This window comes from Triturus cristatus, chromosome 7 (genome assembly GCF_964204655.1).
Source record: "Triturus cristatus chromosome 7, aTriCri1.1, whole genome shotgun sequence".
Classification (NCBI taxonomy): Eukaryota; Metazoa; Chordata; class Amphibia; order Caudata; family Salamandridae; genus Triturus; species Triturus cristatus.
In genome coordinates this window covers 659,701,221-659,728,874 of record NC_140590.1, presented here as the reverse complement: position 1 = coordinate 659,728,874, position 27,654 = coordinate 659,701,221, and the positions used below count along the sequence as shown (strand labels likewise).

Below are 27,654 nucleotides of genomic sequence, written 5' to 3'. Positions count from 1 at the left end.
TTATAGTGATTGAATTGAACTCAAACTCTGACTCTTTTTATTGAAAATGTTATCATACTGTCGGTCACGTATCACGTTCACTGCGCTATATATATCTGTGTGTGTATATGTATATATTTATATAGCAGAGAGAAAGTGACAATTGTGTATGTATATCTGACCTGTACATGCAGTAACTAAGTACACTGCTTAAATGTATATGGATGAACAATACGTTCATTTTGCCATAGAAGTCTAGGTTTTAAGCTTCTCCCAAGGCAACCTTTGTGATTTTCTGTGTATGTACACAGGTTCCAATGAATACCAGGGTTCCCCATAATATTTATTTGGTCTTGCGTCATTTTGGAGGAGCATATGTGTAATAGAGAGCCACGTCATTGTGACTTTGTTTCTTTTTCGCTTTTTACATGTTGCACAGGATGTTGTCATTGTTGCACTGCATGTCTAAAATGTGTTGGCAACGCTAATAGGTCAATAAGTGAGACCTATTGGCTTTGCCAATGTTGGTTAATCAAGTTGTACTTGAAATTTCTGAGCATGTTTCCTGTGAATGCTGAGATTCAGCCAGTTTGTCAATAGATATTTCTGGACCACCTGGAGAGGGTGACAGGGAAAAAGGTTCTATATTGTACACTTCTAAATACAAAATGCGAGCTACAATCATGGGTAGTTCCAGAGAGTCGAATTCCATTTTATTTAAACATATGGTGAGAAACTTTAATCACAAATGTTTCACAAAGATTTGCCATACTGCTTAGCATTGGGAAATTGTCCTCATTATCAGCTCTTGTTATAGCATCTCTGATATCTTTCGTAATGGTCGATGTACATTTGGCAGAGTCCTGCACCACTCATTCAATTAACTATATTTTGGTTTTTTTTTGTTACCAAACAAATATCTAGAGCCAACTCCTCTTAGCTTAGCTATTTCCTTCCCTGGGAAATAAGTTAGTATGTATTTGAAAGAAAACAAACTGGGTACTGTGACTTCCGAACTAAAGTGATGTGTTCCATTAAAGCCACCGTTGGTGATGATTGATAGTATAATATTGACGCCAAGAGAGGATGTGCAAGTACTTCAGAGGACCATGATGTTGCCTGGGTGAATTATATCTCCTTCTCTTTCAGTGTCCTTCTATGCCCCACAAGATGCTGATGAATCCATTTTTGGACTGTCAGCCAATTCAGACAACACTGTTCTGGTTTCAGGAGACACGGGTGGATGGATCCGGATTTGGGATATTTCAGGCTATGGATTGCAGCCTACAGCGCAGGTAGCGCTTCGATATTCAGAACGTGTCACTGTTTTGCACGTCTCTTGCAAGAATGGATTTTTTAACAATAGCTTTCTCTTATCCAAACGTAAGAAACAGTTCTAAGTGTTTTGTTTACTGCACATAGTGAAAAGCTGGATATGGATACCGTCTAGGGCATACGATGAGCTGATTGGACCTGACAGACTGTCAAATTCTTTGTGTCTGTTTTAGTAACTGACTAACCTTTAAAGGTGAATGAGCAGCACCAGTTTATAAAGATGCTTTTGTGAGAAATATAAAAATCTGCATTCCAAAGCCTGGCCTGCAAATGTTGCATAGGAAATTGTACTGGCTAGACTAGACTATTGATACGCCCTACTCATGGATCATATGCAGTCCATCTTGACACATGAAAGCTAGTCAGTCAAGAATGTTTATTTTGGCCTTAGTCTTTAAACATCATAAAAAAACATTCTATATAAAAATCACTGTCTATCATATTCTGCAGTACACATAGAGAGAGGAAAAAGCATCCCAGGATTGTTTTTATGCAGAAAATTGCCTTTCCTGCTCAAAAACAATCCTGCAAGGTGCAAGGGTGCCTCCGTTGGCGCTAGTCTACAGAAACGGCGCCAGTGAAGGGGAAAAGGAAAGGAATGCACCATATGACACATTCCTTCACTTTCACTTTGACGCAGGGCAGACCAGCATGGTGGCTTGCTGCGCTGCCCTGCGTCAAATCCTCATGAATACGCCCCTTAATCTGTAAATGTGCATCAAAACTCACGGATCTGCATCAGACCCTGTGGCAGGAAGTCCCAATCACAGACAAAGAAGCTGATCCTGCCCCGGGGAGAAGGCTGCCTTTTCACATAGACAAGTACATCTTGCACAAAACAAGACGCGTGGTTCCACATTATACATCTCTGAAGCTCGATTTTCCGCACCTGATCTGAAACTTAACAACTATTTGTAAAAATCTCTAATCGCGTGATAAAGAAATATATTTTTGCCTAAAAAAAAACAACATATATTCATTTGATTTTAATTTAAGGGAAAGGTAGGTTATGGTAGAGAAAAATTATAAACTCAAATGAACACATTAATGCATAGTGAGTGGTCCTTTGTAGAGTTTGCGGTGTTAAAACCAGAAAACCAAAGTACTGCAATATGTGTGTTCGGATTTTGTTTTTGCAGCTATTCGAATCATCGCAAACCAGTGTCTAAACACACTGATAACACCTAATCGTTTTACATAAACCTGCTTTGAATAATTCTGTGTACAGCATAGAATGCTTCCTCCGCCCATGCTCTGAAACGGGACATTATGCACTCAAGCACTGACTGCCGTATTTCCACTGGCAATAAGCACTGAATATCTTGTGAGGACACTGTCCACGCGGAACCTTTCTCACACTGTATTTCAACTCATTCACACAGAGGAAAGGGGAATGAAACACACAGGCCTTATTTTGACATTCCCTAAATTCCCTAAAGCCTCAACCATGTTGTCATTGTCTTGCTTTAGGTACCCGAGAGCCGCCCACCACTGCTCTGTGCCTGGAGGGCCCACACAAGCACCCTAGTGAGTGTCCAGCTGCTTCTGTTCGGTTCGGACTCCTTCATCGTCAGTGGTTCCTCAGACAGAGCCGCCAAGCTGTGGACTGCTGAGGGGAAGTGTGTAGGAACCTTCGGGCAGGAGAAGAGCTGGAACTTAAGGAACCCCAACACGTTCCTCCACCACAAGTGAGTCTGGTGCACCTCTGGGAAATATGTTTGGCTAGAAGTCAACTACAAGCAAGACAAGGCAAGCCAGCCTTAGCCATTGTGTATCTGTGCTTTAATTTACATATTTCTGTGCTTGATTAAATGAGTGCTGCTTGAGGCATTCAGGCTAAGTTATTTGTAACAGAAGAAGAGACTAAGGTATACAGCCTGGATTTGGAACTTTGTGACTGGAGCGGCAAGTGGCATCCATGTGTCAGGCATCACTTTTGGACTTTTGCTTTTAATGATGGCAACAATCAACTGCCCACAAAGTTGGCAGAATTTTGACGGCTCTGCGTTACGCTTGTAATGTGGAAATATGGCCAAATCCTCCCAATCGCTGCATGATGCTTTTTTTTCACGCAAGGCTCCAAAAACGCGAGTTGGCGAGTGCGAGCGAGATTTGCCATCCCCGAGCATGATTGTGTAACCCAGGCGGTCAAAAGCGGTCAAGGTCAGAGGGTTCTTTCTTAAGTATATTTACTTCCACGCGAGTACATTTTCTACTCGAACGGCAGCAAAATCAACTTGAATGGGTGCTCGCTTTTGCACACCGCATGGTGCAGTTTGCTCTGATTTATCAGCGCTGCTCCTACTACCAGAGCTAAATTAAAGCGCTGCGTGCATATTCTCTGCCAGCTGGCAAAACTCCGTGGAGTCTCGCAGAGATTTTTTATGTAACTCCGCAGAATCTGTGGAATTAAACACTACTAGTTCTGCCTATCCCTGCAATAAGCGCGCATTGGAAACTACCTACAGGTCTCACCTTTCAAAGGTGGGCACAAAGTTAATGGCTTTTCTAATGCTTTCCCCAAAATGGCCATTATCTCGATTGGCCACTGTGCATGTGTATAGATGAATGTATGTTGTTACAACGCACACTTTTACAACGCATGCACTTACAACGCATTTTTTACAACGCAACATCCACTACAACGCATTCCATTACATAGCATGACACTACAACGCATTTTTAAAAACTACCTTTACAACGCATTCCATTACATCGCATACTACCTTTACAACGCATACCATTACAACGCATAATATTAAATTGCATTTAAGGTAAGTATTGGATAGTATAGGGGTAAAAATTACTATTCTAACTCCAGGGGGTGCAACAGTAGGGTAAGTGTTGGATTGCGTTGTAATGGTATGCGTTGTAAAGGTAGTATGCGATGTAATGGAATGCGTTGTAAAGGTAGTTTTTAAACATGCGTTGTAGTGTCATGCGATGTAATGGAATGCGTTGTAGTGGATGTTGCGTTGTAAAAATTTCGTTGTAAGTGTAGTGCGTTGTAATAGTTGCGTTGTAAAGGTTGTTCACCGTATAGATGCATGCACATAACGTCGCCATTTTGGAAAGCCTTTTCATATACCGTAGGAAAACTCATTTCAACATTACCGTAATCTGCACACATGTGACCACATTGAAATGCTTTATTACAGTTTGGAAAAACATTCCAGTATGTTCACCCATTGTCCACATGCATACGCAAGAATGGGCAACTATGTTGGAATGTTTTTTCCACAGCACAATAAAAAAAACAAAAATGGCCACCAGTGAATGCGCATGCATGCTCACACATGGCGGCTATCATCTAATGTTTTTTTTGTTACATTTTATTGCTAATTTATCATTCCAAGATGATGGATTCCAATTTGAGGATGGTAATTAAGAAACAAAGTATGAGCAGGGTCCAATAAAAATACAGGAAATTGGGTGGCCAGGTGGCCGCACGGAGCTGCCAGGCCCTTGCAAAAATATTACATAAAAAACCATTAAAACGGAGGATAAAAAGGTAATGGCAAGGGAGCAATAGATTAATGTGGAAGCAAGCTGCTTGACAGCAATGCCAGTGTTTCTCCAGTGCATATCTATTCCCCACCTCTTGTCTCATTCTTCATTGGCTTGTTCGAGTGATGCATTTATAATTCAAGTAATAGCTCGGCCTGGAGAAGATATGTGGCCTTTCTCTGTGGGTCCAGCAAGGCACCTTTGGCTCCACTAGTCCTTCATTGTAGACTTGGGAAAGATGTTTCTCTCATGTTCTCCACACTGCCTTGCTAATAAAAATGTAGCTGATTGAGTCAACAAATTCACTTTACCTAGTAAACACTGGGAACTGAAAGCAGCCCTGGCAAATTTTTCCAGACCAGCCCCCGTCCGGCACGTAGTGTGCGACCACAGCCAGCGAGGCCAACCGCTACGAGGGGGGTTTAGGGGGCTTCTCCCCCCAAGAAAAGTTTGGAAAAAGACAGACCAAAATGGTGCATTTTACAGCACATTTTTCACACATAAGTATCTGATAACTAGCACCTAGGGCACATAGGCCAGAAACTATGGAAACGTAATGCCCAGGCCTGGCCACGCCAGGCCAGAAAGGTGAAAATGTCACGCATAAGCACCCAGGCCAGTAAGCATGGTAATGTCACACATGAGCATCCAGGTCGGTAAACATGTAAATATTACACTTAAGCACCCAGGCCAGAAAGCATGGAAAAGTCACACATAAGCACCCAGGCAGCCAGAAAGCATGAAAACATCACACATAAGTACCCAGGCAGCCAGAAAGCATGAGAACGTCACACATAAGCACCCAGGCAACCAGAAAGCATGGAAATGTCTCACATGGCACCCTGGCCCGAAAGCATGAACATTTCACACAAAGGCACCCAGGTCAGTGGCACTGAAACACTTTTCAGAGTGTGGGTGCTGCCATCAATGTTACATCACTGAAGTCATGGGATTGAGAAAAATTAAAGAATCACACAAAGAACAAGGGTAGCAAATGAGCCTCGCCTATTCCGGGACATATAAAACTTAAATGTATATGCCAAACCATTTAAATACACTGCACTCTGCATACTGCACACTGTCTTATGGACAGGGCTTGTGCTAGTGGTGACATCCTGGTGACAAATGTATTAAAAGGGAATATTTTAGGCCTGGCAAAAGGTTCCTTTTGCAAGGTCACAATGGCAGTTTTACAACTGCACAGGCAGACTGCAATTGCAGGCCCTGGCCTTGACACATTTAAATAGGCTACTTAAGTGGGTGGCACAATAAGTTTTGCAGGCCCACAAGCAGCATTTAATTTTCAGTCCCTTGGTACATGTAGAACCACATTTCTAGGGACTTACAAGTAAATTTTCCAATTGGGTGTAAGCCAGTTTTACCATGTTTAAAGCAAAGAGCGCAAGCACTTTAGCACTGGTTAGCAGTGGTAAAGTGCACTGAGCCGGGCCCTAAGAGCCAACAAAAATGGCCTTTGGATGTAATAAAGCAGATCAAACCTGAATTTAATTTGGAGGAATCTGAGGCCGACAAGGACTTATCTAACCATGTCTCAGCAGTCAGTATGAACAATATGTATCTAAGAAACACTTCACAAGGGCGGCCTGTAGAAGACAGTGCTACAGATCACCATCCTTGGAGAGCATCTCCCCATGAAGTCCCAGTATCAGTTTGAATGTTCAACACATGAGAGTTTAAAGCGCTGCGAGTGCAACTACTTTTGTAAGTGTATGGATAGTGTATCATTGTCACACTTTTCTGAGCATAGCTATTTCCACTGGGAATAAGAGTGCTATCCACGCTGGCACTGGCCCCATTGCTCGCAATATTAAATCAGCCCAATAAGGTGTGGAGGCTTCACACCTTATTGGTCTGATTTAATATTGCCTGTTATATCATATGGTAACTCCATCTAGCAGTGCTCTGCTAAAACTTGTGTTTAGATCTTGACAAGGCTTCAAAGGCCCAAATATGTCGGTGCAAGGGTTATCATCACTGCAACCCATGCGTGCAACAGGCAGAACGTGCACACACTACTATGCATAATGCACTTCCTTTGCTTAATCTGTATAAATCAACTGCCATTCTGAAGAGAGCTGGTTTATTTATCGATTGATATATACTGAAAGGAAACACCACAGTTGGCGTAACTGTTGGAAGCCTTCATGTGTTCCTCTTTTTATTATGCCATGTTCCCTGCGTGACGGATTTGTTGCTAAATGAATGGAGCACGCGCTGGAGCGTGCAGTAATGTCGACTTATCCAGTAATAGTTACAGCAAGCATCATCCCTCACCTCAGCTTTGTTTATTACCACGTGAGATCGGATATCTGTGTCTAAGTTTACTTTACAACATCCATCCATGACAAAAAGTAAACGTAGACACGAATATTCGTATTCGATTTCATGTAGTAATAAACAGCATGACAGCATGGGCAGGGGGGGCACCCAGTATAAAACTTCAGAACACACATATGCATGCCACAAGGAAATTCCTGTGGGGGAAATTCCTAGGGGGTGTCGCGGTTCTCGTCGCATTGTTGCTAAGGAGTTGCAGCAGTAGTAAATAGGTCCGTCTAACCTTGGGGTGCGTTTACAAATGCAGGCTCGAGAACTTGGGGAGGGTGCGCAGATCATTGGTCAGACTCGCGTGTCGCGCTGAGTCGGACAGATGATCTGAGCCCCCTCCGCCAGCCTGACTTGCAAGCAGGGCCGGACTGGCTACCGGGCGTTTTGGCATGTTGCCGAGCTGGGGGCTGATTTCGTTGATGGGGACCTGCGTGTGCTGAACGAAATTTGTTTTACTTTGTTGATTTCTAAGCACACGCAGGTCTCCATCAATGAAATCAGCCCCCACCGCAGTGACATCAGCCCCCAGCTCAGCAGCATGCCAAAACGCCGGCTGCCGGGTGAATTCAGGCCTGGGTGAATTAATTTAATACTAGTGCGTGTGCGCACGGCGCAGTGCACATGCACTAGTAAATTAATTCACCCACCCATACACTGTATCACAAAGCTTAGCTGATGAGGACAGGTGAGATCATGACCTGCAACCCACCAATCATCAATGGCAGTTCAATCAGTCCCTCTCTGCCATGGAGATCATTCACCTCACATAAGACTCCGAGCAAGCAGCCCCCCTGCTGTAGCACCATCACACATCAGGCCACTCCCGTCCGTCGCGGGCTCGCCACGTCACATGATGACTGAACCTACCATTTCAAGCCAGGTGAGGTCACCGTCACTTTCTTTGTATTTATACTGTGGAGGTCGCACTCTACTACTGCTTGCTGCCTGGCTGGCAGTCAGTGACAGAGCTGCCTTCACGGTGACGGTCTGCGATGCCCTGCGATGAGTCTGTGACGCATGCGTGTAAGTAACTAGCAGAATGTGTGCACTTGCCACTTATGCATAATACAGGCGGGCGAACTTGGGGAGGGGACGCAGATCATTAGTCAGACTCAAGCATCGCACTGGGTCGGACCAATGATCTGCCACCGACCGTGGCCCCCGCAGAGCGGTCGGCGCCCTAGTGCCACCGGGGCACCGGTCACCCCTCCCCACCCCCTCCCAGGGGGAGGGGGCAGGGACGCCGACCAGTGTCCCCTCCTCGTGCTGGCCGGAAGTGACGCGCAAGCGCGTCACTTCCCGGCCCCTGTAGGGAAGGGGAGGCTATTTAGCCTTCCCCCACCCTCCTGGTGACCTCTTTGTCGCCCACCACGCCACATCCCTCACTACCGCTTACCCGGCGTAGGCATCGGGTGGTGGGGTTTTCTGAGCATTGTAATGTTTCTCTTTTTCGTTGCAGGCGGAGTTACAGGGCGATCTGGAAGCAGGCGGTACAAAGGGTACCTCTGCGCGGCACCATAGGGGGTGCCTGAGCCAAAACCGAGGAGCCTCATGGGAGGATCCCAGAAGCCGTGTCGGCGCCCCACTAGTCCTGCGGGTGGTTGTGGGCCTGAACAACTGGGGGTTTGCTAAGCGACACTCCGCCCCGAGAGGGGGGGCGTGAGTAGAAGTTACCAACGGCACGTGATCGTAGAAAGAATCACATGGATGGCAGCTACAGCAAGCATCGTTCCCGCGCTGCCCGGCTCATCAGGCGGGCAGGCGGCCCAGTTGGTTGCCTGCCCTTAGATCGCCCGTAAAATAACCCACCCAATACATATTCTGGATTATGTAATAAACCTGCAGCAATTTTACCCAACTCAACAGTCTCTGTGTGTGTTATTTGGGTATGCATGATGTTGGGGGAGGGGGGGACAGAGGGGTGCCCCTGGGGGTACTATGCGCTCCCTCCCCAAGTTCGCCTGCCTAGCTCACGCGGCTGTGCCCTGGCTAGGGAGGGGATGATCAGGGCAGGGGGGGTCTCTCTGGTCAGGTGACCCACGTGAGTGACGTGACGGACATCATCAATCACTCCTGTGTTACGGGCCTGGTCGGGTCACGCCACGAGTTGTTTGTGGCACTGAAAGTATACACGAGCTGCCCAGTGCCAGGGTGAATTTTAATTTACTAGTGCAAGTGCGCAGGGTGGGCACAGGCGGCCTGCGTGTCTTGCACCCTGCGCACACGCACTAGTAAATTAATGTATTCACCCGACACCCGTCAACACAGCCGGGCCACCAAAATCTGCCCTCTGTGAAAAAACCGGCACCTACCCCATACGGCCTACTGGGGTTTGCCCGGTGCCCGGAATCACCAGTTCGGCCCTGGACACTATCATTGGAAAGACGTTGGAGTAACTCCTTGTGCACACCTCGTGGATAGCTTGCTCCTCCAAATTCTAGTACTCACATCCTACCCACATACCCGTCAACACCCATACAGTTTTCTAACTCACCCAAAGATGTCTCACATGGCACAGTCTACTCTATCCATTGTCACAAGCAAATGTATCAGAGTGAAACCGGTGCTCCGCCATGTATCTGTGTGGTGATGCTGTACCGTAACATTTCTCGGCAATGTTTTATTTTGTTGTCTAATATATGCGGGACCTCTTGGGCACCTGAGGTCTCTGATAAAGTGAGTGAGATAGTCAAAGTTCCTGTTATACTAACATTGCTCATAAAACAGCTTCTTTTTCTAATTTTACACCCAAGCATGATTAACAGAAACTCAGGGGTATATTCACAAGAACGTGTGATAACTACCGTAAGAGTAGCGTAATGCAACTTTCAAAATCGCAGCTCATCGCGGGAAAATAAACCCTGTGACAACGTGCGATTCACAACAAGGCGGTAGCCTGCCGAAACCGCGTACAATGTCTGCGATAGAACCACCTCGATGGAGATAAAAACACAAACCTCAAAACCAAAAAACCTGCGATGGGCCAAAGCGCGATGAGGAAATCAGCGATAAGCAGCACCAGACCTGCAACACACACCTGGCAGGTGGAAAAAATCTCCATAAAAGCAAAAAAAACACCCACACACAAACTGACCTACACCCAAGCACCATGGACGCAGCCGGAGCAGGCGCAGAGGATGAGCGCAACCCCACAAGCACCCCGGACGACCAGCCTGGGACCACGGGGACAGGGAAGGGCAAGGACAGGATGACGAAGTTCAGTCCGCAGGTGAACAGGATCATAGTCATAGAGGTGATGGAACACCATCAACAACTCTTCGTCACCTCCAACGTGTCACTGGGCACCAAAACTGCAATATGGCAGGAGATCGTCGACAAGGTGAATGCCGTCGGAGAGCACAAGTGGACAATGGACAAGATCAAGAGGCGATGGAATGACATCAAGCGGAAGACCAAGGAGAAACTCTCCGCCAACCAGAAGGCTGCAATGCAGACTGGAGGTGGGGGCCCAGCGCCACAGCTGGAGCTGGATGACATGGAGGAGCTGGTGTCGGCAGTCATCAGTGTGGAGACTGTGGCCGGAGTCGGGAGACCAGATACTGCTCGACAGGTCATAACACAACCTCAACAGGGTGAGTGACCAAAAGGTACTGGGGAGATGGGTGGAGATGGGCACAATGGCACACATGCACAATCAAGCAGAGCATAGTGCACACACACAATGACTCTGGGTCAGCGCCCAGACCTACAGACTGTTACAATGTACAATGCCATGCTGTCTGAATGTCAACCTGTACCATGCGTCTACACATATGTAGACACATTGTAATACACCATTTCCCCTTCACATCGCAGGAGCACCGACAACACCTCCTGCAGAGCAGTCCCAGCCACTCTTCACGGATGACGAGGAGGACAACGCCGGCATCGACACCCAAACCATCCAAGACATCATTGACCTCATCCGCCACTCACCTCCAGGCTCAGGGCAGTCCAGCTACATCAATGAGACCCCACCCACCACCCAAACCACCTAGCAGGAGGCACCCACAGCCCCGGCACCCTTCCAAGACCTCAGGAACAACACATGGCCTTCCAACGCCGTGTGCTGGAGTGCCGGATAGAGACGGCTGAGCAGGTGCGGGTGGGCTTTGGCATCATGGCTGCCACACTGGACGCCATCCTTGGGTGTCTATGTCCGCCCCATGGTCTCCAACGAGCCCTGAGTGACATCGCTGGAGTCATGACACAGAGAGAAGAACACCTGTCTGCTCAGAGTGGCTCCAGCGATGCCAGTCGTGAGCTGGCACACATACGGAGGCTCATGGAAGACATGGTGTGGATGGAGGCAGAAAGGATGGCAACCACCGCTGCACATCATCGAAATGTAGCTGGGATCTATCATGCCCTACAGACCTCCACCATGGCATTGCTGCCACAAGGCGTGGCGCAGATGAATGTTGCTGCCCCCACATCATCCACATCCCTGCCCCCAGGTGTGTCAGTGCCTCCCAGTGTGGCAGGCGTATCCACTCAGGCCCCTGATGTGTCAGTGGCACACAGTGCGGCAGCCAGATCTACTCAGGCCCCTGATGTGTCAGTGGCACACTGTGCAGCAGCCGGATCTACTCAGGCCCCTGATGTGTCAGTGGCACACAGTGCGGCAGCCGGTTCTGCAACACCCACAGGTGGGGCAGGGCACACACCCGGGAACGAGGACGTGGATGGGACTGTGGTCAGAAGGACCAGGCACTAGCATTCATTACCGCCACCTGGCCTGCTTCTGCTTGGTCCCGCACATGGCCTCATGACCTTCCACTGACCCACGATACACTCTGATGCACTCACCTTGGACAGCGACATGGAATGCCACTTCTGGATTAATGACCAATGACACAGCGACCAGGCTGCGGACTGTGCCCTTCTCTTCAGCAGGACTTGTCATCCCAGGATGGACTCTGGCTGGCCCTCCACGGACCCATATTGTGTAGTGTGCTGGGCATTGCTTTGAACCACTCCAGCTGCATAACTGCACTGGATGTGCAATAAACATCCACTGACGCACTGCTGTGTCATGTCTTTCACCAGTCATGTATGCCTGTGTGGATGAATGTAGGGACAGTGATTACCCTTGCGTCAATGATGCTCATCATGTGGGATGCCAGCCAGAGGGTGCTACATTTCATTTTGTGTACCGGTTCCCATGGACACAACAACAGGGACACATGCATCACTCACTTCCTAGTCAGGACATGGACTGAACCACGCCCAGAGCCCACGTGTCATTGTGGCAAGCTTTGCGCTGGTCCGGCGTATCGCAGGCCAGACCACTCCGCTTACGCTCAGAGGGGGGGCCCTCATTGTTCCCCGTCACAGGCAAACTCGCTGGTGGTGTGCAGGTCAGTGGTCTAGTTATCAGCATGTCACAGCCTCTCCCTGAGGGCAGATTTGCACGCACACCACACCCATCCGGCACAGGCATCACATGCCATGTGACTCCGCCAACATAAGGGGCCGACAACGTCACATTCTCCTCTGCCCATGGTGACTGGATGACGGACGCCATGGTTCCCAATCATGAAGGGCACAAGAGTTTTGTTGCACACAGGGTTAGTGGGAACCCAGGCCTGCATACTGCATGGGCCGACCACCACGTGGCGCTGACTGGAGATGCACAGGGTTAGTGGCAACCCAGGCCTGCGTACGGCACGGGCTGACCACCACGTGGCGCTGACTGGAGTTGCACAGGGTTAGTCGCACCCGGCCATTGCAGCAGGCACAGGCACCCCGCCACATGACGGTGACTTTTTGTGCACTGAGTCAGTGCCACCTTAAGCTGCTGAGCGGGTGGGCACCTTGCGATGGTGCCCCATCCCGGCAGTCCGAGCAACTCAGGTTTCGTGTGCCCTGCTGGACCGCAGTGTAGGCCAGAGCAAGCGGGCAGCGCGGGCCTACCGCCACGTGGCCTTGCTTCCTGGTCACAGACTTAGTGGCACCCATTGGGCTGATCGGGTGTGCAAAAGACACACAATTGATATACGTAATGATGAACAAATCATAACTGAGTGGGTGTGCAGCCTGCGATGTTGCCGGGTGCACTGGTATGTCCTCTGCCATGGAGTATTCAAGTCCCCGCACCAAACGTGAGACCTGTTGGCCTGAGGAGCGTGGCTGCATGGCGTGGAGGGTGCCATGTCCACGGGCCCTGGGCTTGTGGCTTGCAGTGGCATGAGTGGGACATCATTGCATCTGTTGCACTTCCGATGTGGCCCTGGGTTGGTCTCCCTTTTGTGGTGCTGGCTGCCGTTCGACTTAACACCAAGTAAGAGCAGGTGTAGATTTCCTGGTGCTAACGCGCCTTATCGCCGGTTTTGTGTTCTTATCACCGATCGAGCTGGTCGTTGAGAATGTTGAGGTGCGTTGTTGTCGTGGCGTTTGGCACGGGAACGCCTACTCTGCATATCATTAGTGATAGTTGCGGGGATCCTCTGTGGCGATGTTTTTTGCAGCTGCTATCGCGGGTAAACTGGTGTTGTGGGCTGTTAGCACCAGCTTGTGAATGGGGAGGTAAGTTTATCACGACTTTGGCTGCAATAAAGTGTAATTAATTCAGCGATGGCTCCTTGTGTATATGGCCCTCAGATGCTCTAAGAGTTGTGCTGGGGCAAACTCATGCAAAGTGATGAAAAGCAGTGCAAACATTTGCAAGGGTATATTCAATCTAGGTCAAATTGTATTTTTTGCTGGAAAAGTGCCATGTTCTCAGTACAAATAGTGCTTTGCTCAGCTCTGCACCACTTTGTGTCAAGAGAGTGTTACTGAGGTTTGACTTGGGTGGATAAGCGCAGGGACCCATAGTTTTTGACGCATCTTCCAAGATAGCCAACACAACTTTGCATCAAAAATAACCCCTCCTTGAAGCAGGCGCTAACATTGAGAAATCATTTAATTGCTCCACCGTTCCACACATTGCATATATGCTGTTCTGTACAGCATATAAACAATGTGTGGAATGCTTAGAATTTGTCTAGACATAGGTTTTTGTATTGGAAGGATATGCACTGCCGCTTTTGTTCACTTGAAATACAAATATTGGCAACTTATATAATTCATGTCACAATATCAGTTGTTTCATGACGCTTAAATAATGTGTGCCTTTAATTAAATAACACAATAGCATTGACGTGAGTTGGCCTAAAAATACAACGTGTATTTCTCCTGATATCTTAACAGCGTGTGCTCAACTCACTGAGCAATTAGACCGCAACTACTAGACATTTTGATTACTTATATGTCGGAAACTGGCAAGTTACATCCAAGTAGCCCTCATTTGAGCTGGTAAAGAGTAACTACGGGGGACAGATTTCTAGCACAGCATTGTGATGAAATGCAGGAAGGAAAAATAAACAAATCTGTGGAGGAAAAACAGTTATGCATGCTTGCATTTTAAAAGTGCACATATTTTATTTTGGCACACATTTTAACTTATTTTTCCCCACTTGGGCCATCCGTGACCTGTCCAAATAGCTGCCTTTGTAATATCCCAGCTGCTGGAGAAACCACAAAGTACAAAATGATAGGCACCCATTTCCTGAAAGCCTTGAGGTTTGGGCCAGGCTCCAAGATGTTCACAGATGAGGTTTTATGATGCAGAGCAGACCGGCAGCTGTTCCACAGTATAGCGGGAAGGAGACACGCGGTTCAGCGAGGTCAGCTCTCCACAGAATCCGGGCCATTTCCTAATTGCAAAAATATCTCTGTGAAGCACGCCACAACAGTCCTGGTCCAAAGAAGCAAGATAGACCAACTCAAACCCTACCCACAGAGCCAGCATATGATCTACATGTACCGAAACATCTATTAAAACATGATGCACACCAATACCATAGTATTGCTGCTTCTATAGTATTACCATTGGCAGCCTTCCCCACCCCTCCAACGTAACATGCATGCTAATAAATAAACAGACAACACATTTCTTGTTTGGGTAAAGTTGCTGCAGGTTTATTACATACACCGTTATGTAATATGGTGAGTTATCTTACGGGCGATCCAAGGGCAGGCAACTAATTGGTCCGCCTGATGAGCCAGGCAGCACTGGGGCGAACCCCATCTGTGCTGCCCCTTCTGGTGATCCTATTCCCTGATCATGTGACACAAGGTCTCTTATTACTCACGGCCCTTTCAGGGCAGAGCGTAGCATAGCAAACCCCCCGTTGTTCAGGCCCACAACCACCCGAAGGACTAACGGGGCGCCAACACGGTTTTCCAGGAACCTCCCATGAGGCTCCTAGGATTTGGCTCTGGCACCCCCTATGGTGCCATGCAGAGGTACCCTTCTGTGCCCGTCTACTTCCAGATCGCCCTGTAACTCCGCCTGCAACGAAAAAAGACAACATTACAACATTCTCTGCCTCCTGCCTGCCACGAACCACGCCGGGTAAGCGGTAGGGTGGGAGACGGCGTGTCGGGCGCACAAAAGAGGGTGCCAAGATGGTGGGGGAGGCCTATATACTCCTTTCCCAGTCCTAGCGCCCAGAAAGTGACACTCTCTAGAGTGCCGCGATGAGGCTGGGGGGACTACTCCCTGAGTTCCTGCCCCTAAGGGGGTGTGGGTGCCCCTATGATACTAGAGGGCTGCCCTCTTTAGTGGCCCCCTGCGGGGGCCTCGGTCAGCGCATAGTATCACCATTGGCAGCCTTTCCCACCGGTCCAACATAACATGCATGCTAATAAATAAACAAACAACACATTTCTTGTTTGGGTAAAGTTGCTGCAGGTTTATTGCGCCAAGATGGTGGGGGAGGCCTATATACTCCTCTCGCAGTCCTAGCACCCAGGAAGTGACGCTCGCTAGTGCACCGCGACGAGGCTGGGGGGACTCCTCCCTGAGTCCCTGACCCTAAGGGGGGTGTGGGGTGCCCTGATGATCTAGAGGGCTGCCCTCTTTAGTGGCAACCCTGCGGGGGCCTCGGTCAGCCGTAAATCTTCGGTGTTTCATTTCTGCTCTTTGACTTGAATCAGCTGTATTACATACCAGCATCTGAATTAATTGTGTCTGACCAAGCAATCCTCTTCTGTGCTGCTCCATAACCAGCTCTGCACAACACTTGCTTCCAGACTAATGACTTACTCCTGAAGTAACTTTCTACCTCATCCCATCCTCCTAAATCAATTATGACCATTTGTCACTCTCTCATCATCTGAGTCCCCATCCTATTTAATCTACACCAAGCATTCTGGCACCTGCAAGTGCTCCCAGACTGTCATCATACACTCACGCACACTGATTGCACTGTCCACTATTGATTGCATCTCTGCATCAACTCTCATTTCTGTCATAAGCACTCAGTTTGAATTGCAGACCGCCTCATTTAGCACAATCCTGCCATCCTCTAAACCTCTGAAACGTGGTGCCCTTCAACCGCTGCCCCATCTTTGATGAGCTCGTCACAGGTGTTTACAAAACCCTAATGAGCTTCCTCAACCTTCCTTTCCACATGATATCACATCCTGGGCACCTTCCTCTTACTGGACAGATAACTTCACTTCACTCGTCACCTCACCTCTACCAAAGCCTCTCTTGCAGGACCACCTAATCCCACCACCCTCAGGTAAAACATTCTTCCCAGACCACACCAATAAAGAACTCACCACATCTTTTTCAACCACCATCTGAAAAATACCTGTAATGATTTTGATTTTGAATCCCTTCTTTCCACACGCAATTCTTCTTTCATACCCTTCCCTGACACCCAGTTTATCACCCACCCCAGGAGCCAACCAAAGCAGCAAGGTTCACATGTTCTGACTTTTAATCTTGTACTAGAGAAAGATGGGCAGCGCACTCCTGTTATCTACCTGATCAGAGAGGTATATACTAGATGATATAGGTGCTGCAGCGTAATGCTCGCTGTCAATCGGGCATGTGAGGAACTGAAATAATGGACAACCAACTAGTGATTGACGCTGCGCACTGTGCTAAGGGTAACTAAGTTACAAATGGTTAATCTCATTAGCAAAACATCAAAAAATGCAAAACAGTGGTGTTCATTTAAACATATATTTTTTCAGCATATATGTGAGAACAACATCATATTACAAGGATCAAAAAGAATTCAACAAGTATGCATAATGGTAGTCATCTACCACAAACGATTCAAAAATGTAATGTACAACATAATGTTTCAAGATGGTCACAAGATGATGTGTTGGTGAGCCCAATGCATTTCGGGACTTAACTGTCCCTTCGTCAGGGGCAATCTGTGGAAAGAGTACATATATTACATGGTCAATAACAAAGCGCTAAGTACATTTATACAAGAAGGGTCCATGGTGGGGAGCTATGCAATTAACAAGATAAATAATATAATCCAATGACCCAGACGTATGACAGATAGACCTTACGTAAGCTAAAAGGAAAAAATTAGTGTAGACACCCAAAAGTGTGACTATATAACAGACGAAAGTAGCTCAAGAGAAAGTAATGGAAGTCGATACGGTGCAAGAAATGTAAGAAAAGTCCAGAATAAGTGTATGGTGTGATGTGATGAGATGGAATAAAGGATGACTATAACCTCACCTCGAATATTATGTATGCGAGTCCATAAAAGAAACAAGAATGAATGTGTACAGCTAACTGCAACTGAAAGAAATGGAAAACGAAATAAGTAATAGAATAAATGCAAATACATGTGTGAAAAGTGATACGTGAGGAAAAAACCAGGTTCAACTTACCAACTATATGGTTTTAAGTAAATGATGAGACAAATGACTGAAAAAAACGTGAGAACACAATATGTTGAGAAAAGGGAAAAGGGTAGTGCGTTTATAACTCTAATGAAAAAACGCGAACAGGCGATAACTATACTCACAGGAATAAAAAAGAAGAAAGTCGTATTCCAAAGCGTGGTACAGGATATAAATGATGCACGATCCGAAGTAGATCAGTCAATCCAAATGGGACGTGGAAGAACAATTGTGCTTAATCCGACTAAGAAGGAAGCGCTAAAGTAAAACAAAACGTAACGAGTAAGAACTAATCCTGGCATATTAACTTGGCGAGTTGAGAGCCAATAACTAAAGAACAACTGCACGAGTTCAAGTTACTTACTCGAGAGTCCCGACGATAATACGTGGTCCGGAAAACACACTGGCGTCCTGTTAGTGCAACGGGATGTTACAACTGTGAATCGCGCGCCAATTTATGCGATAAGGATGACGAAACGGAAGGAAAACTAATAACGAATGAAAGAGGACTGGCAGGTAGCGCCATGTATAAGAGTATATATAACCAATCTAAAAGGGTAAACCCGAATCTGAAACCATAAAAATAAAATGCTACAGAGGTGTATACAATGAAAGATAATGTGAACTAACACGGTAAAGTAAACCAAGGAAAAAATCAGTGCGCTATGTAACCAAGCAACAGGAAAAACATCCAAGTGTTCGCTTAATCTAAAAACGTAGCTGCCGCGCTGTTGAAACAAAGTATCAACAGGAATGCACAGTCGCCATTATTGAAGAGATACTATTGGTGAATTAAAAAATGGAACAGAGAGATAACATGTGCGTGTATGACCCGTAAGGCGTGTGATAAAGAAAAAGACCATAAGTTAGGTGTATAGAAACGTGCCCGGGCATGTGAACATGAAGGTATGCATGATCTAATAAAAGACAAACTAATGGAAATCTGGATACAGGATGGTGTAAGATGGGTTTAGCTTGTAAAGAAAGTATGATATCAAATGATAGCGAAGGTATTAAAGAGTTTAAAAAAGTGCTTATATAAACGTGCTAGCCAATGAGAGAAAAGGATAGTCATAGAAAGAATGCTAAATAACAACAAAAGTGAGAGTACTTAATGGAGGTGTAAAGCAAGAGGACCATTAATGATTCACTAGATACAAAGATGCAATGAACAGACATATAAGTACTGTATTTACAAAAAGCATGAAAAGTCTAAACGATCATTAAGCCCACATGGGGCCAAGGTCTGCAATTTCTGAATCCAAAAGAGTTCTCTACGCAGAAGTAAATTGGTGGTATCTACGCCTGGTTTAACATCAATAGTCTCAATGATTTGGAATCGAAGTTGGGAAATTGTGTGTTTGGCTTCTAGCCAATGCATAGCAAGGCTTGAGGTACTACTTTTGTTCCTAATCCTGGATTTGTGCTCCGTAATGCGTGTTTTTATTTTGCGCTCAGTTTTACCTACATAGGCCTTGCCGCAGGGGCATTTTATGCAATAAATGACATGGGTAGTGTTACAGTCACTGTTGTGTTTCAGGCATATATTGGAACCTGATGTGGGATGAGTTAAGATGTTTCCTGTTATGACGTTGTTACAGTGAATACATGAATGACATTTACGAGTTCCATGATAAGCATCAGGTTTGTCAGTAGTTTTAGAGAATTTCAGGAGGTTCCGTAAGTTTTTACCTCTGGTGTATGCAAACATGGGTTTCTACAAGAAAAGGTTTTGAAAATCTTGTTCTTGTTGTAACAATTCCCACCGTGAGAGAATAATCTTCTTGATTTTGTTTGAGGATGTAGAAAAGTTGCTAACAAATACAAGTCTTTTAGAGGCAGTACGTGGTTTCTGTTGCAATAAATCTGCTCTTGGAGTGGTCATAGCTCGTGTGAGACATTTATGTAACACCTCCTGTGGGTATCCTCTTGATGAGAATTTTTCGGAAGTAATTTGTAATTGAAGGGTACTGTTGTCAGGGTCTGAGCAAATTCTGCGAATTCGAGTGAATTGAGACAACGGTAGATTGTTGATGAGATGACGGGGATGAAAACTTGCAAAGGTTAAAAGACTGTTGCGATCAGTAGGTTTATGGAAAACTGTAGTGTGAAATTGATTCATAGATGTTTTAGTGACTTGTACATCCAGGTAGTGAATGGAGTCCTTGTGAATGGTGTAGGTCAATTGGATATGGGTATGAGTCCTGTTGAGTGTCTCTATCATAGAGATAAAAGACTGTGCTGAATCACTCCAAATCAGGAATATATCGTCTATGTAGCGACAATATAAACGTATTTTAGACCACCATGCAGTATTTGAAATGATACGCTCTTGTTCATATTGTGCCATATAGATGTTCGCATAAGCAGGTGCTCCCGAAAAGCCCATTGAAGTGCCATTCAGTTGCGCGTAAAATTTCTGTTGGTACTGAAAATAGCTGTTGTGTAAACAGAACTTCAAAAGCTGCAAAATAAAGACCTTCTCAATGTCAATGTCTTCCATTTTGAATAAAGCCCATTCTACCGCTTCAAGGCCTGCTGCGTGTGGGATAGAGGTGTAAAGGGCTGTGACATCAATGGTACATAGGTAAATGGAATCTTGAGGATCAATGGTCATTTGTTGGAGCATTTGGAGAAAGTGAGTAGTGTCTTTAAGGTAAGTTTGCCAAGATTGTACGAACTTCTGTAGGTAATAATCCAGGAATTTTCCAATGGGATCAAAAATGGATTTGCAGCCAGATACTATTGGACGAAACGGGGGATCATGGGGATCCTTGTGTATTTTAGGGATCATATACAAATGAGGGCGTTGAGGATTGGATGACGATAAAAAAAGCCGTGTGTTGTTATCAATCCATGCTTGTTCATAATAGAGTTAAGTAGCTCCAAAAGTTGTGCTGTGGGATCACATGATAATAGCAAATAGGTATTTTCATCAGAGATATGTGCCAGTACTTTAGCATGGTAATATTCTGAGTCCATCAACACTATTGCTCCTCCTTTATCAGCCGGTTGAATTGTGATCAAGGGATTGTTAGACAATTTCAGAAGAACTTGACGTTCATGTTTTGACATGTTGCTGTGATGTTTAGGTTTGAAATTGAGTTTTTCCAAGTCTTTGTTGACCAATGTCTCAAAGATATCCAAAGTTTTGTGAGATGATGGTGGCACAAAGGTACTCTTAGGTTTGAATTGATGATGGGTAAAAGTATCATCTTGTGTGGTGTCAGATGCAACATCATTGAAGAAATGTTTTAGACGAATGGTGCGCATGAATCTGAAGAATTCTCCTTGGGTTTGTAAATGGTTGGCATGAGACGTGGGTACAAACGATAAACCGCGTCCCAAAAGGGACTTCTCTTGATTGGTGAGAGTGTGTGATGATATATTAATCACTAATTCACCGTTTTCCCGCTGCATAAAGCTTTGCCGCTGCCTTCCTTTCCCTCTCCTGGTTTTTCTTGGGTAGTTGATTTGGACGTTTCTCTTGGTGGGGGTGGGCGCCCCTGATCCGTGGCCTGTGATAAAAAAGAAGACGTGGATGCTGTGGAGGTGGCGGGCATAGTAGAAGTTAGTGCATTATCCCCTGAGGAAGGAGAACCAGATTGTTGGACTAGATTTACTGAAGAAGCCGGTATGCGACTTGTGGTGGTATCTTTTTCTGACGCTAAACTTTCATCCGAGGTAGTAGGTGTTTTTTTGTTGTCGAATCTTTTGCGAGTGTATATCTCCGCCCACGTATAAACCTCATTCAGTTTATAGTCGATGGTGTCGCGACACCTACTACCTCGGATGAAAGTTTAGCGTCAGTTTTTCCTGTTGCTTGGTTACATAGCGCACTGATTTTTTCCTTGGTTTACTTTACCGTGTTAGTTCACATTATCTTTCATTGTATACACCTCTGTAGCATTTTATTTTTATGGTTTCAGATTCGGGTTTACCCTTTTAGATTGGTTATATATACTCTTATACATGGCGCTACCTGCCAGTCCTCTTTCATTCGTTATTAGTTTTCCTTCCGTTTCGTCATCCTTATCGCATAAATTGGCGCGCGATTCACAGTTGTAACATCCCGTTGCACTAACAGGACGCCAGTGTGTTTTCCGGACCACGTATTATCGTCGGGACTCTCGAGTAAGTAACTTGAACTCGTGCAGTTGTTCTTTAGTTATTGGCTCTCAACTCGCCAAGTTAATATGCCAGGATTAGTTCTTACTCGTTACGTTTTGTTTTACTTTAGCGCTTCCTTCTTAGTCGGATTAAGCACAATTGTTCTTCCACGTCCCATTTGGATTGACTGATCTACTTCGGATCGTGCATCATTTATATCCTGTACCACGCTTTGGAATACGACTTTCTTCTTTTTTATTCCTGTGAGTATAGTTATCGCCTGTTCGCGTTTTTTCATTAGAGTTATAAACGCACTACCCTTTTCCCTTTTCTCAACATATTGTGTTCTCACGTTTTTTTCAGTCATTTGTCTCATCATTTACTTAAAACCATATAGTTGGTAAGTTGAACCTGGTTTTTTCCTCACGTATCACTTTTCACACATGTATTTGCATTTATTCTATTACTTATTTCGTTTTCCATTTCTTTCAGTTGCAGTTAGCTGTACACATTCATTCTTGTTTCTTTTATGGACTCGCATACATAATATTCGAGGTGAGGTTATAGTCATCCTTTATTCCATCTCATCACATCACACCATACACTTATTCTGGACTTTTCTTACATTTCTTGCACCGTATCGACTTCCATTACTTTCTCTTGAGCTACTTTCGTCTGTTATATAGTCACACTTTTGGGTGTCTACACTAATTTTTTCCTTTTAGCTTACGTAAGGTCTATCTGTCATACGTCTGGGTCATTGGATTATATTATTTATCTTGTTAATTGCATAGCTCCCCACCATGGACCCTTCTTGTATAAATGTACTTAGCGCTTTGTTATTGACCATGTAATATATGTACTCTTTCCACAGATTGCCCCTGACGAAGGGACAGTTAAGTCCCGAAATGCATTGGGCTCACCAACACATCATCTTGTGACCATCTTGAAACATTATGTTGTACATTACATTTTTGAATCGTTTGTGGTAGATGACTACCATTATGCATACTTGTTGAATTCTTTTTGATCCTTGTAATATGATGTTGTTCTCACATATATGCTGAAAAAATATATGTTTAAATGAACACCACTGTTTTGCATTTTTTGATGTTTTGCTAACCATTAACCATTTGTAACTTAGTTACCCTTAGCACAGTGCGCAGCGTCAATCACTAGTTGGTTGTCCATTATTTCTGACTTTTAATCTGACATTCCATAAACCAAAGGAGACCACTATTTGAAAACTATTCTGTAGTGGAGTATAAAAGTACAGTGGTATTCAAAGAAGTCACATGCTGCACATCTTCACCCATCCCGCGCTTTCCTCACCAGGAATGCGCATGCGCGGGCTCCCGCGCATGCGCAGTTTCCAGAAGAAGACGCGATTGAGACGGATGGAAGCCCGGGGACGCTGCCGATAAGGTAAGGTTATTTGAAGTGTGCTTTTAAAAGTTATTTAATACTGTGGACGTGAGACAGGCGGCGCGTAACGGAACTATGTGGAGAGTGCGGAGATTGGTTCCATCTCCGTGCCTCTCTGCGTAGGTCCCTTATGCACATTACGCCCACCCTTAATGGAACCACGGTGTAAAATATAGCGTATCTCCCCCTGTGTGTTAGAAATTGGGTTACTGGTTGAGGGGGTGAAACCCTTCTCAAGCAGCAACCACAATTGTTGTCAGGTTGAAGTCACAAGGAAACCCCAAATTAACCTGTGTTCAATCCCCTATAGTTTGGCACAGAGCAGCCAGGCTTAACTTCGAGGCAATGTGTTAAGTATTTGTTGAACACTTCAATAAGTAATAAAGTGTAAACACAATACAAGATGAATCCCACACCAAATTAGAAACATATAGTAAGTTTTAATAAACAAATCAAGACAAAAATGACAAAATCTAACTAGTAGAACTGAAGATATGCAGTTTTAAAACTGTCAGTGGATACAGAGCCAAAAAGCACAAAGCACCAACTGTGGTTATCTGGTTGCACCGGACCGGGACAAAGTCACAAGTTCAAGCCGACTGTGATGGAACACTGGCTGGCTACAGGGATCCAGTTAGGCCCACTGAACAAGAGTACCATAAATTCTGGTTGCGAAGCGTTGCGAGATCACGCATCAATAAAGCATTGTGCAGCCGAGGTGATGCAATGTCTTGGTCAGAGATGCATAACACAGCATTGGTTCTGGGGAGCTTTGATGAGGGGGCTTTTGATGCGAAGTCCTGCGTCAAGGTGTCGGGCTCCTCAACTCCACGGGATCGGAACGATGCTCTTAAATTGTCCATCTCTTGATGACTCTAAGTCTGAATGCTATTATAGCGCAGATCAGTGAAGCGATCAAGCGAGGGAAGGAAAGGGAGGGGACAGCAGGGAAGGAGACCTGAAATAACACAGAACAAGAGATTAAGCAATTAACTTCTACTGACTAACCAGATTCTCCCCCCCCCCCCCCATATATCAATATACGGATGCATATAGGATAACTACCTGTAAAGAAAAAGAAGTAACTGGTCCGTCTCATTGACCGGAATCAACTAGTACCTTCCAGGACCAGAAGGTCTGAATGCATATGACCCACGTGAAATCATGCTACAAGTGAATGCGCTAAAGAAAAGAAGATATCCAACTGTTAGGCATAAAGCGTGTGTGCACCTTTCTATTAGTAAAGCACATGCGTATATCTCACTGAACTTGTAGGTGAATGTCAACACATACCCATGTTTCCCATCGGACCTTGCTTCACAGAGGGTGTAAGAGATGGACCCTGGCTCTACCACTATCCCTTGTTAGTAAAAATAAACAATACAACACATAAGTTAGTGAGACCCAATACCTTGGATTGGCATAAGATACTCAATCGTAAAACTCAGATGAAATCTCTCTGCGCAATGCTTTGTATCTTAAAGTACTTCTGTATCACTTCACCCCCCCCCAGGTTACTTTTTGATAAGGCAAAATGTAACACCAGTTGACATATGTGTTGATTGTCTATAGTCAGGTCCCCCTCTGCATGAGTTAATGGAATACGATAACTCTCCAACGTGAGGGGAAAATCTCCACACTAGAATCACTAGCATGCACAGGCACTTTTCACATAGGTTGAGTGGACTGGGGTGACTTCCCCACTCACTCTGCTCAACCTGCGCCAGTACCCCTAACACTCGCAAGAGACAACATACGTGTGACTCACCAACGAGGAGGGACACCTCACACAAAGGGTCAGGAATTATGGCCAAACATAAATCACATCGAATGTCTTGAACATCTGGAATGCCGTTTTAGGTTGTAGCGCCAATGTTTACCCAAATGCACTCACACAATCAGCCACAATACCGTTAACAATCCCATGCTGATAGGTGCTGCCACACCCTTACCGGACCCGAACTTAGCTCCAAATGATGAGCTCCGCACCGCGTCCCCAAAGACTAGCTCTGCACCGCAGCTCCCTTGAAGAGCTCTGCACCAACTCCAAAGAATAGCTCTGCACCACGGCTCTTGAAATAGAGTAAGAGCTCTGTAGGTAAGCTATCCGTCACTGACCATGAAGAGAAACAAAATACTCGGCAACGTGCCAGTGGCAGAAGCGGGTGTATTGCTTTTCAGTTCCTTTGTTGACGTAACGTGCCGCCGCCAGTGTTCATGGGACTTGTAGTCTTCTGATCACCAAGGCACTTCCTCGCACGAACGGACCCACGGAAAATAGGACAGGGTTCAGATGCGTGTCCTGACACAAGGATGCGTTGAACACTGGCTGGTTCATAAGTAGATGCAAGGCTTGCGATTCGGAGTCCTGCGTCATCATTGAGGATGCCATCGACAAGGGGCTTGTGATGTGATGGCCTGCATTGGGGATGCATTGTGCAGCAATTCCAATGAGGCTGAGGTCCATGCCAAAGGAAAATCCATGCAGCAGAGGCGACATGTCGGTTCTGCTCGGGGTTAAACTGCACAGCCGAGTGGATGCGCCAGTTCTGTAGGGTCCACAGAAGTGCTGGCAGAGAACCTTCAGGCCCACTTCTGAGCAGCCAGGACTGGGGTGGCACCACTTGGCAAGGTAAGACTCACAGGTGCATAGGCCAGGTACTGGTTACAAGAGACTAGCCTTTGGAGTAACTCTGGTGGTCCTGGGTACAGGTTTCAGATCCAGTTCTTCTCACCAAGGCAAAGAGGCCGTAGGGCTGCAGTCCAGCACAACAGGGCTGCAGTCCTTGAGGGCAGCAGTCCAGCAGAGTGGCAGTCCTTTCAGCAGTACAGCAGTCCTTCTTGCTGGCAGAGTCTTCCACAGGTCCAGAAGTATACTGAAGAGTTGGTGTCTAAGGTCTAATATTTATTCCTGGTGCCTTATTTGAAGTGAGAGAAGCTTTGAGAGAATTCCTCTTTAAAGTTCTCAATTTTCCTGCCTCCCCCATCCCCAGACTAACAACAGGGTGTATTCAATCCTTTGAGCCTTATTCCTGAATGTATGAAAATGGTTTATTAGTTGGGGATGATGTGAGTCTCTCCCAAGTAATAAATCCTGTTGGGTTAAACACACACGGTTTCATTATTTAAAGCTACGCTCAACCCCTGGTAGCTATAGCACAGAGGGGACAGGCTTAATTTAGGAAAGTGTGTAAAGTCAAATTTTGCACAAAAAGTGCCAAGGGAAAGTAAAGCTCCAATCAAAAATCACTGTTTGCAGTTTACCAAAATCTAGGCACAATATTCAGACAACCCTGATGGGACAGAGGTCAGATGCACCAAGCAGGTCATCACAGTCAAACCTTTTTACCTTCTGACTTTTTAGAAGTCAAAATCCTCCAGCAAGGCAAGGTTGAAAGCTGTATCTGAGGAACTCCACTTAAACCGAGGTCCCATTGAAGCTCCTGGTTATGGTGGGAAAAGCTCAGAGTGAACAAATTCTAATATCGTACCCACCAAAGTCCTCTTGTTGTTCGAAGACTTTTCGCACCTTTATCTGTCAAGATTTCTACTTTTGTACTTAGTCTCTTTTTTAGAGTTCAAAATCCTCCAGCAGGACAAGGCTTGAATCTGTATCCAAAGAAGTCCTTTTAAAATTGGATACTTTTTCTGTGAGTTCCAGCTGACACTCCAGAGGTCTTGGATGACCCACTTTATCCAGTTTACTGGAGCAACTCATCTTGTTCACCTCTAAGACTCCCAGGAGTCCTTGCCCCTCAGGGACAGAGCATAGGGACAAGGACTCACTCCATCAGAGCCTGCCAGCATGGTCCAGTCCTGGCCCAGTTGCCAATGGCTTTGTGGTCACTCCATGAAGAAAGCCATTTGGTAGCTTCATATGTTCCTGTAGCTACAGGAAGGAGGTCAGATAGCTTGACCTTTGGCACCCACCCCTTAGTCCTGGGTGCAAGTGGAAGCCAGCTCGGAACTTCAAGTCTCAGACAGCAGGTCCAGAACTCTTCTGTTCTTCCTCAGGTCCAGATGTATTCTGATGAGCTGGAGTGAGGTGACATATTTGTAGAAATAACTAGCCAATGGGTGGGGATGACTTCTGGACACTCCCTGACCAGTGTATTAAACGTTCCCAAGGGCAAACCTTCCACCTTTCCTGCACAGTGTATCCCACTTAACTTACTGTAAGCTATCCCGCAATGCATTGTTGTTAGTGAATTCCAACATGGCAAACCTTTATGCCCCTGG

At 45.8% G+C, this 27,654-nt stretch overlaps 1 protein-coding gene across 1 annotated transcript in view; it reads left to right on the top strand.

The window, feature by feature from the left end:
• LOC146810311 (cilia- and flagella-associated protein 337-like) overlaps nucleotides 1-27,654 on the top strand; it is a 1,036,625-nt gene that overhangs the window by 870,152 nt on the left and 138,819 nt on the right. Inside the window, exons 17-18 of the mRNA XM_085614420.1 lie at nucleotides 1,129-1,274; nucleotides 2,785-3,002. Coding sequence (XP_085470546.1) covers nucleotides 1,129-1,274; nucleotides 2,785-3,002 — 364 coding nt within the window. The remainder of the gene's footprint in view (nucleotides 1-1,128; nucleotides 1,275-2,784; nucleotides 3,003-27,654) is intronic.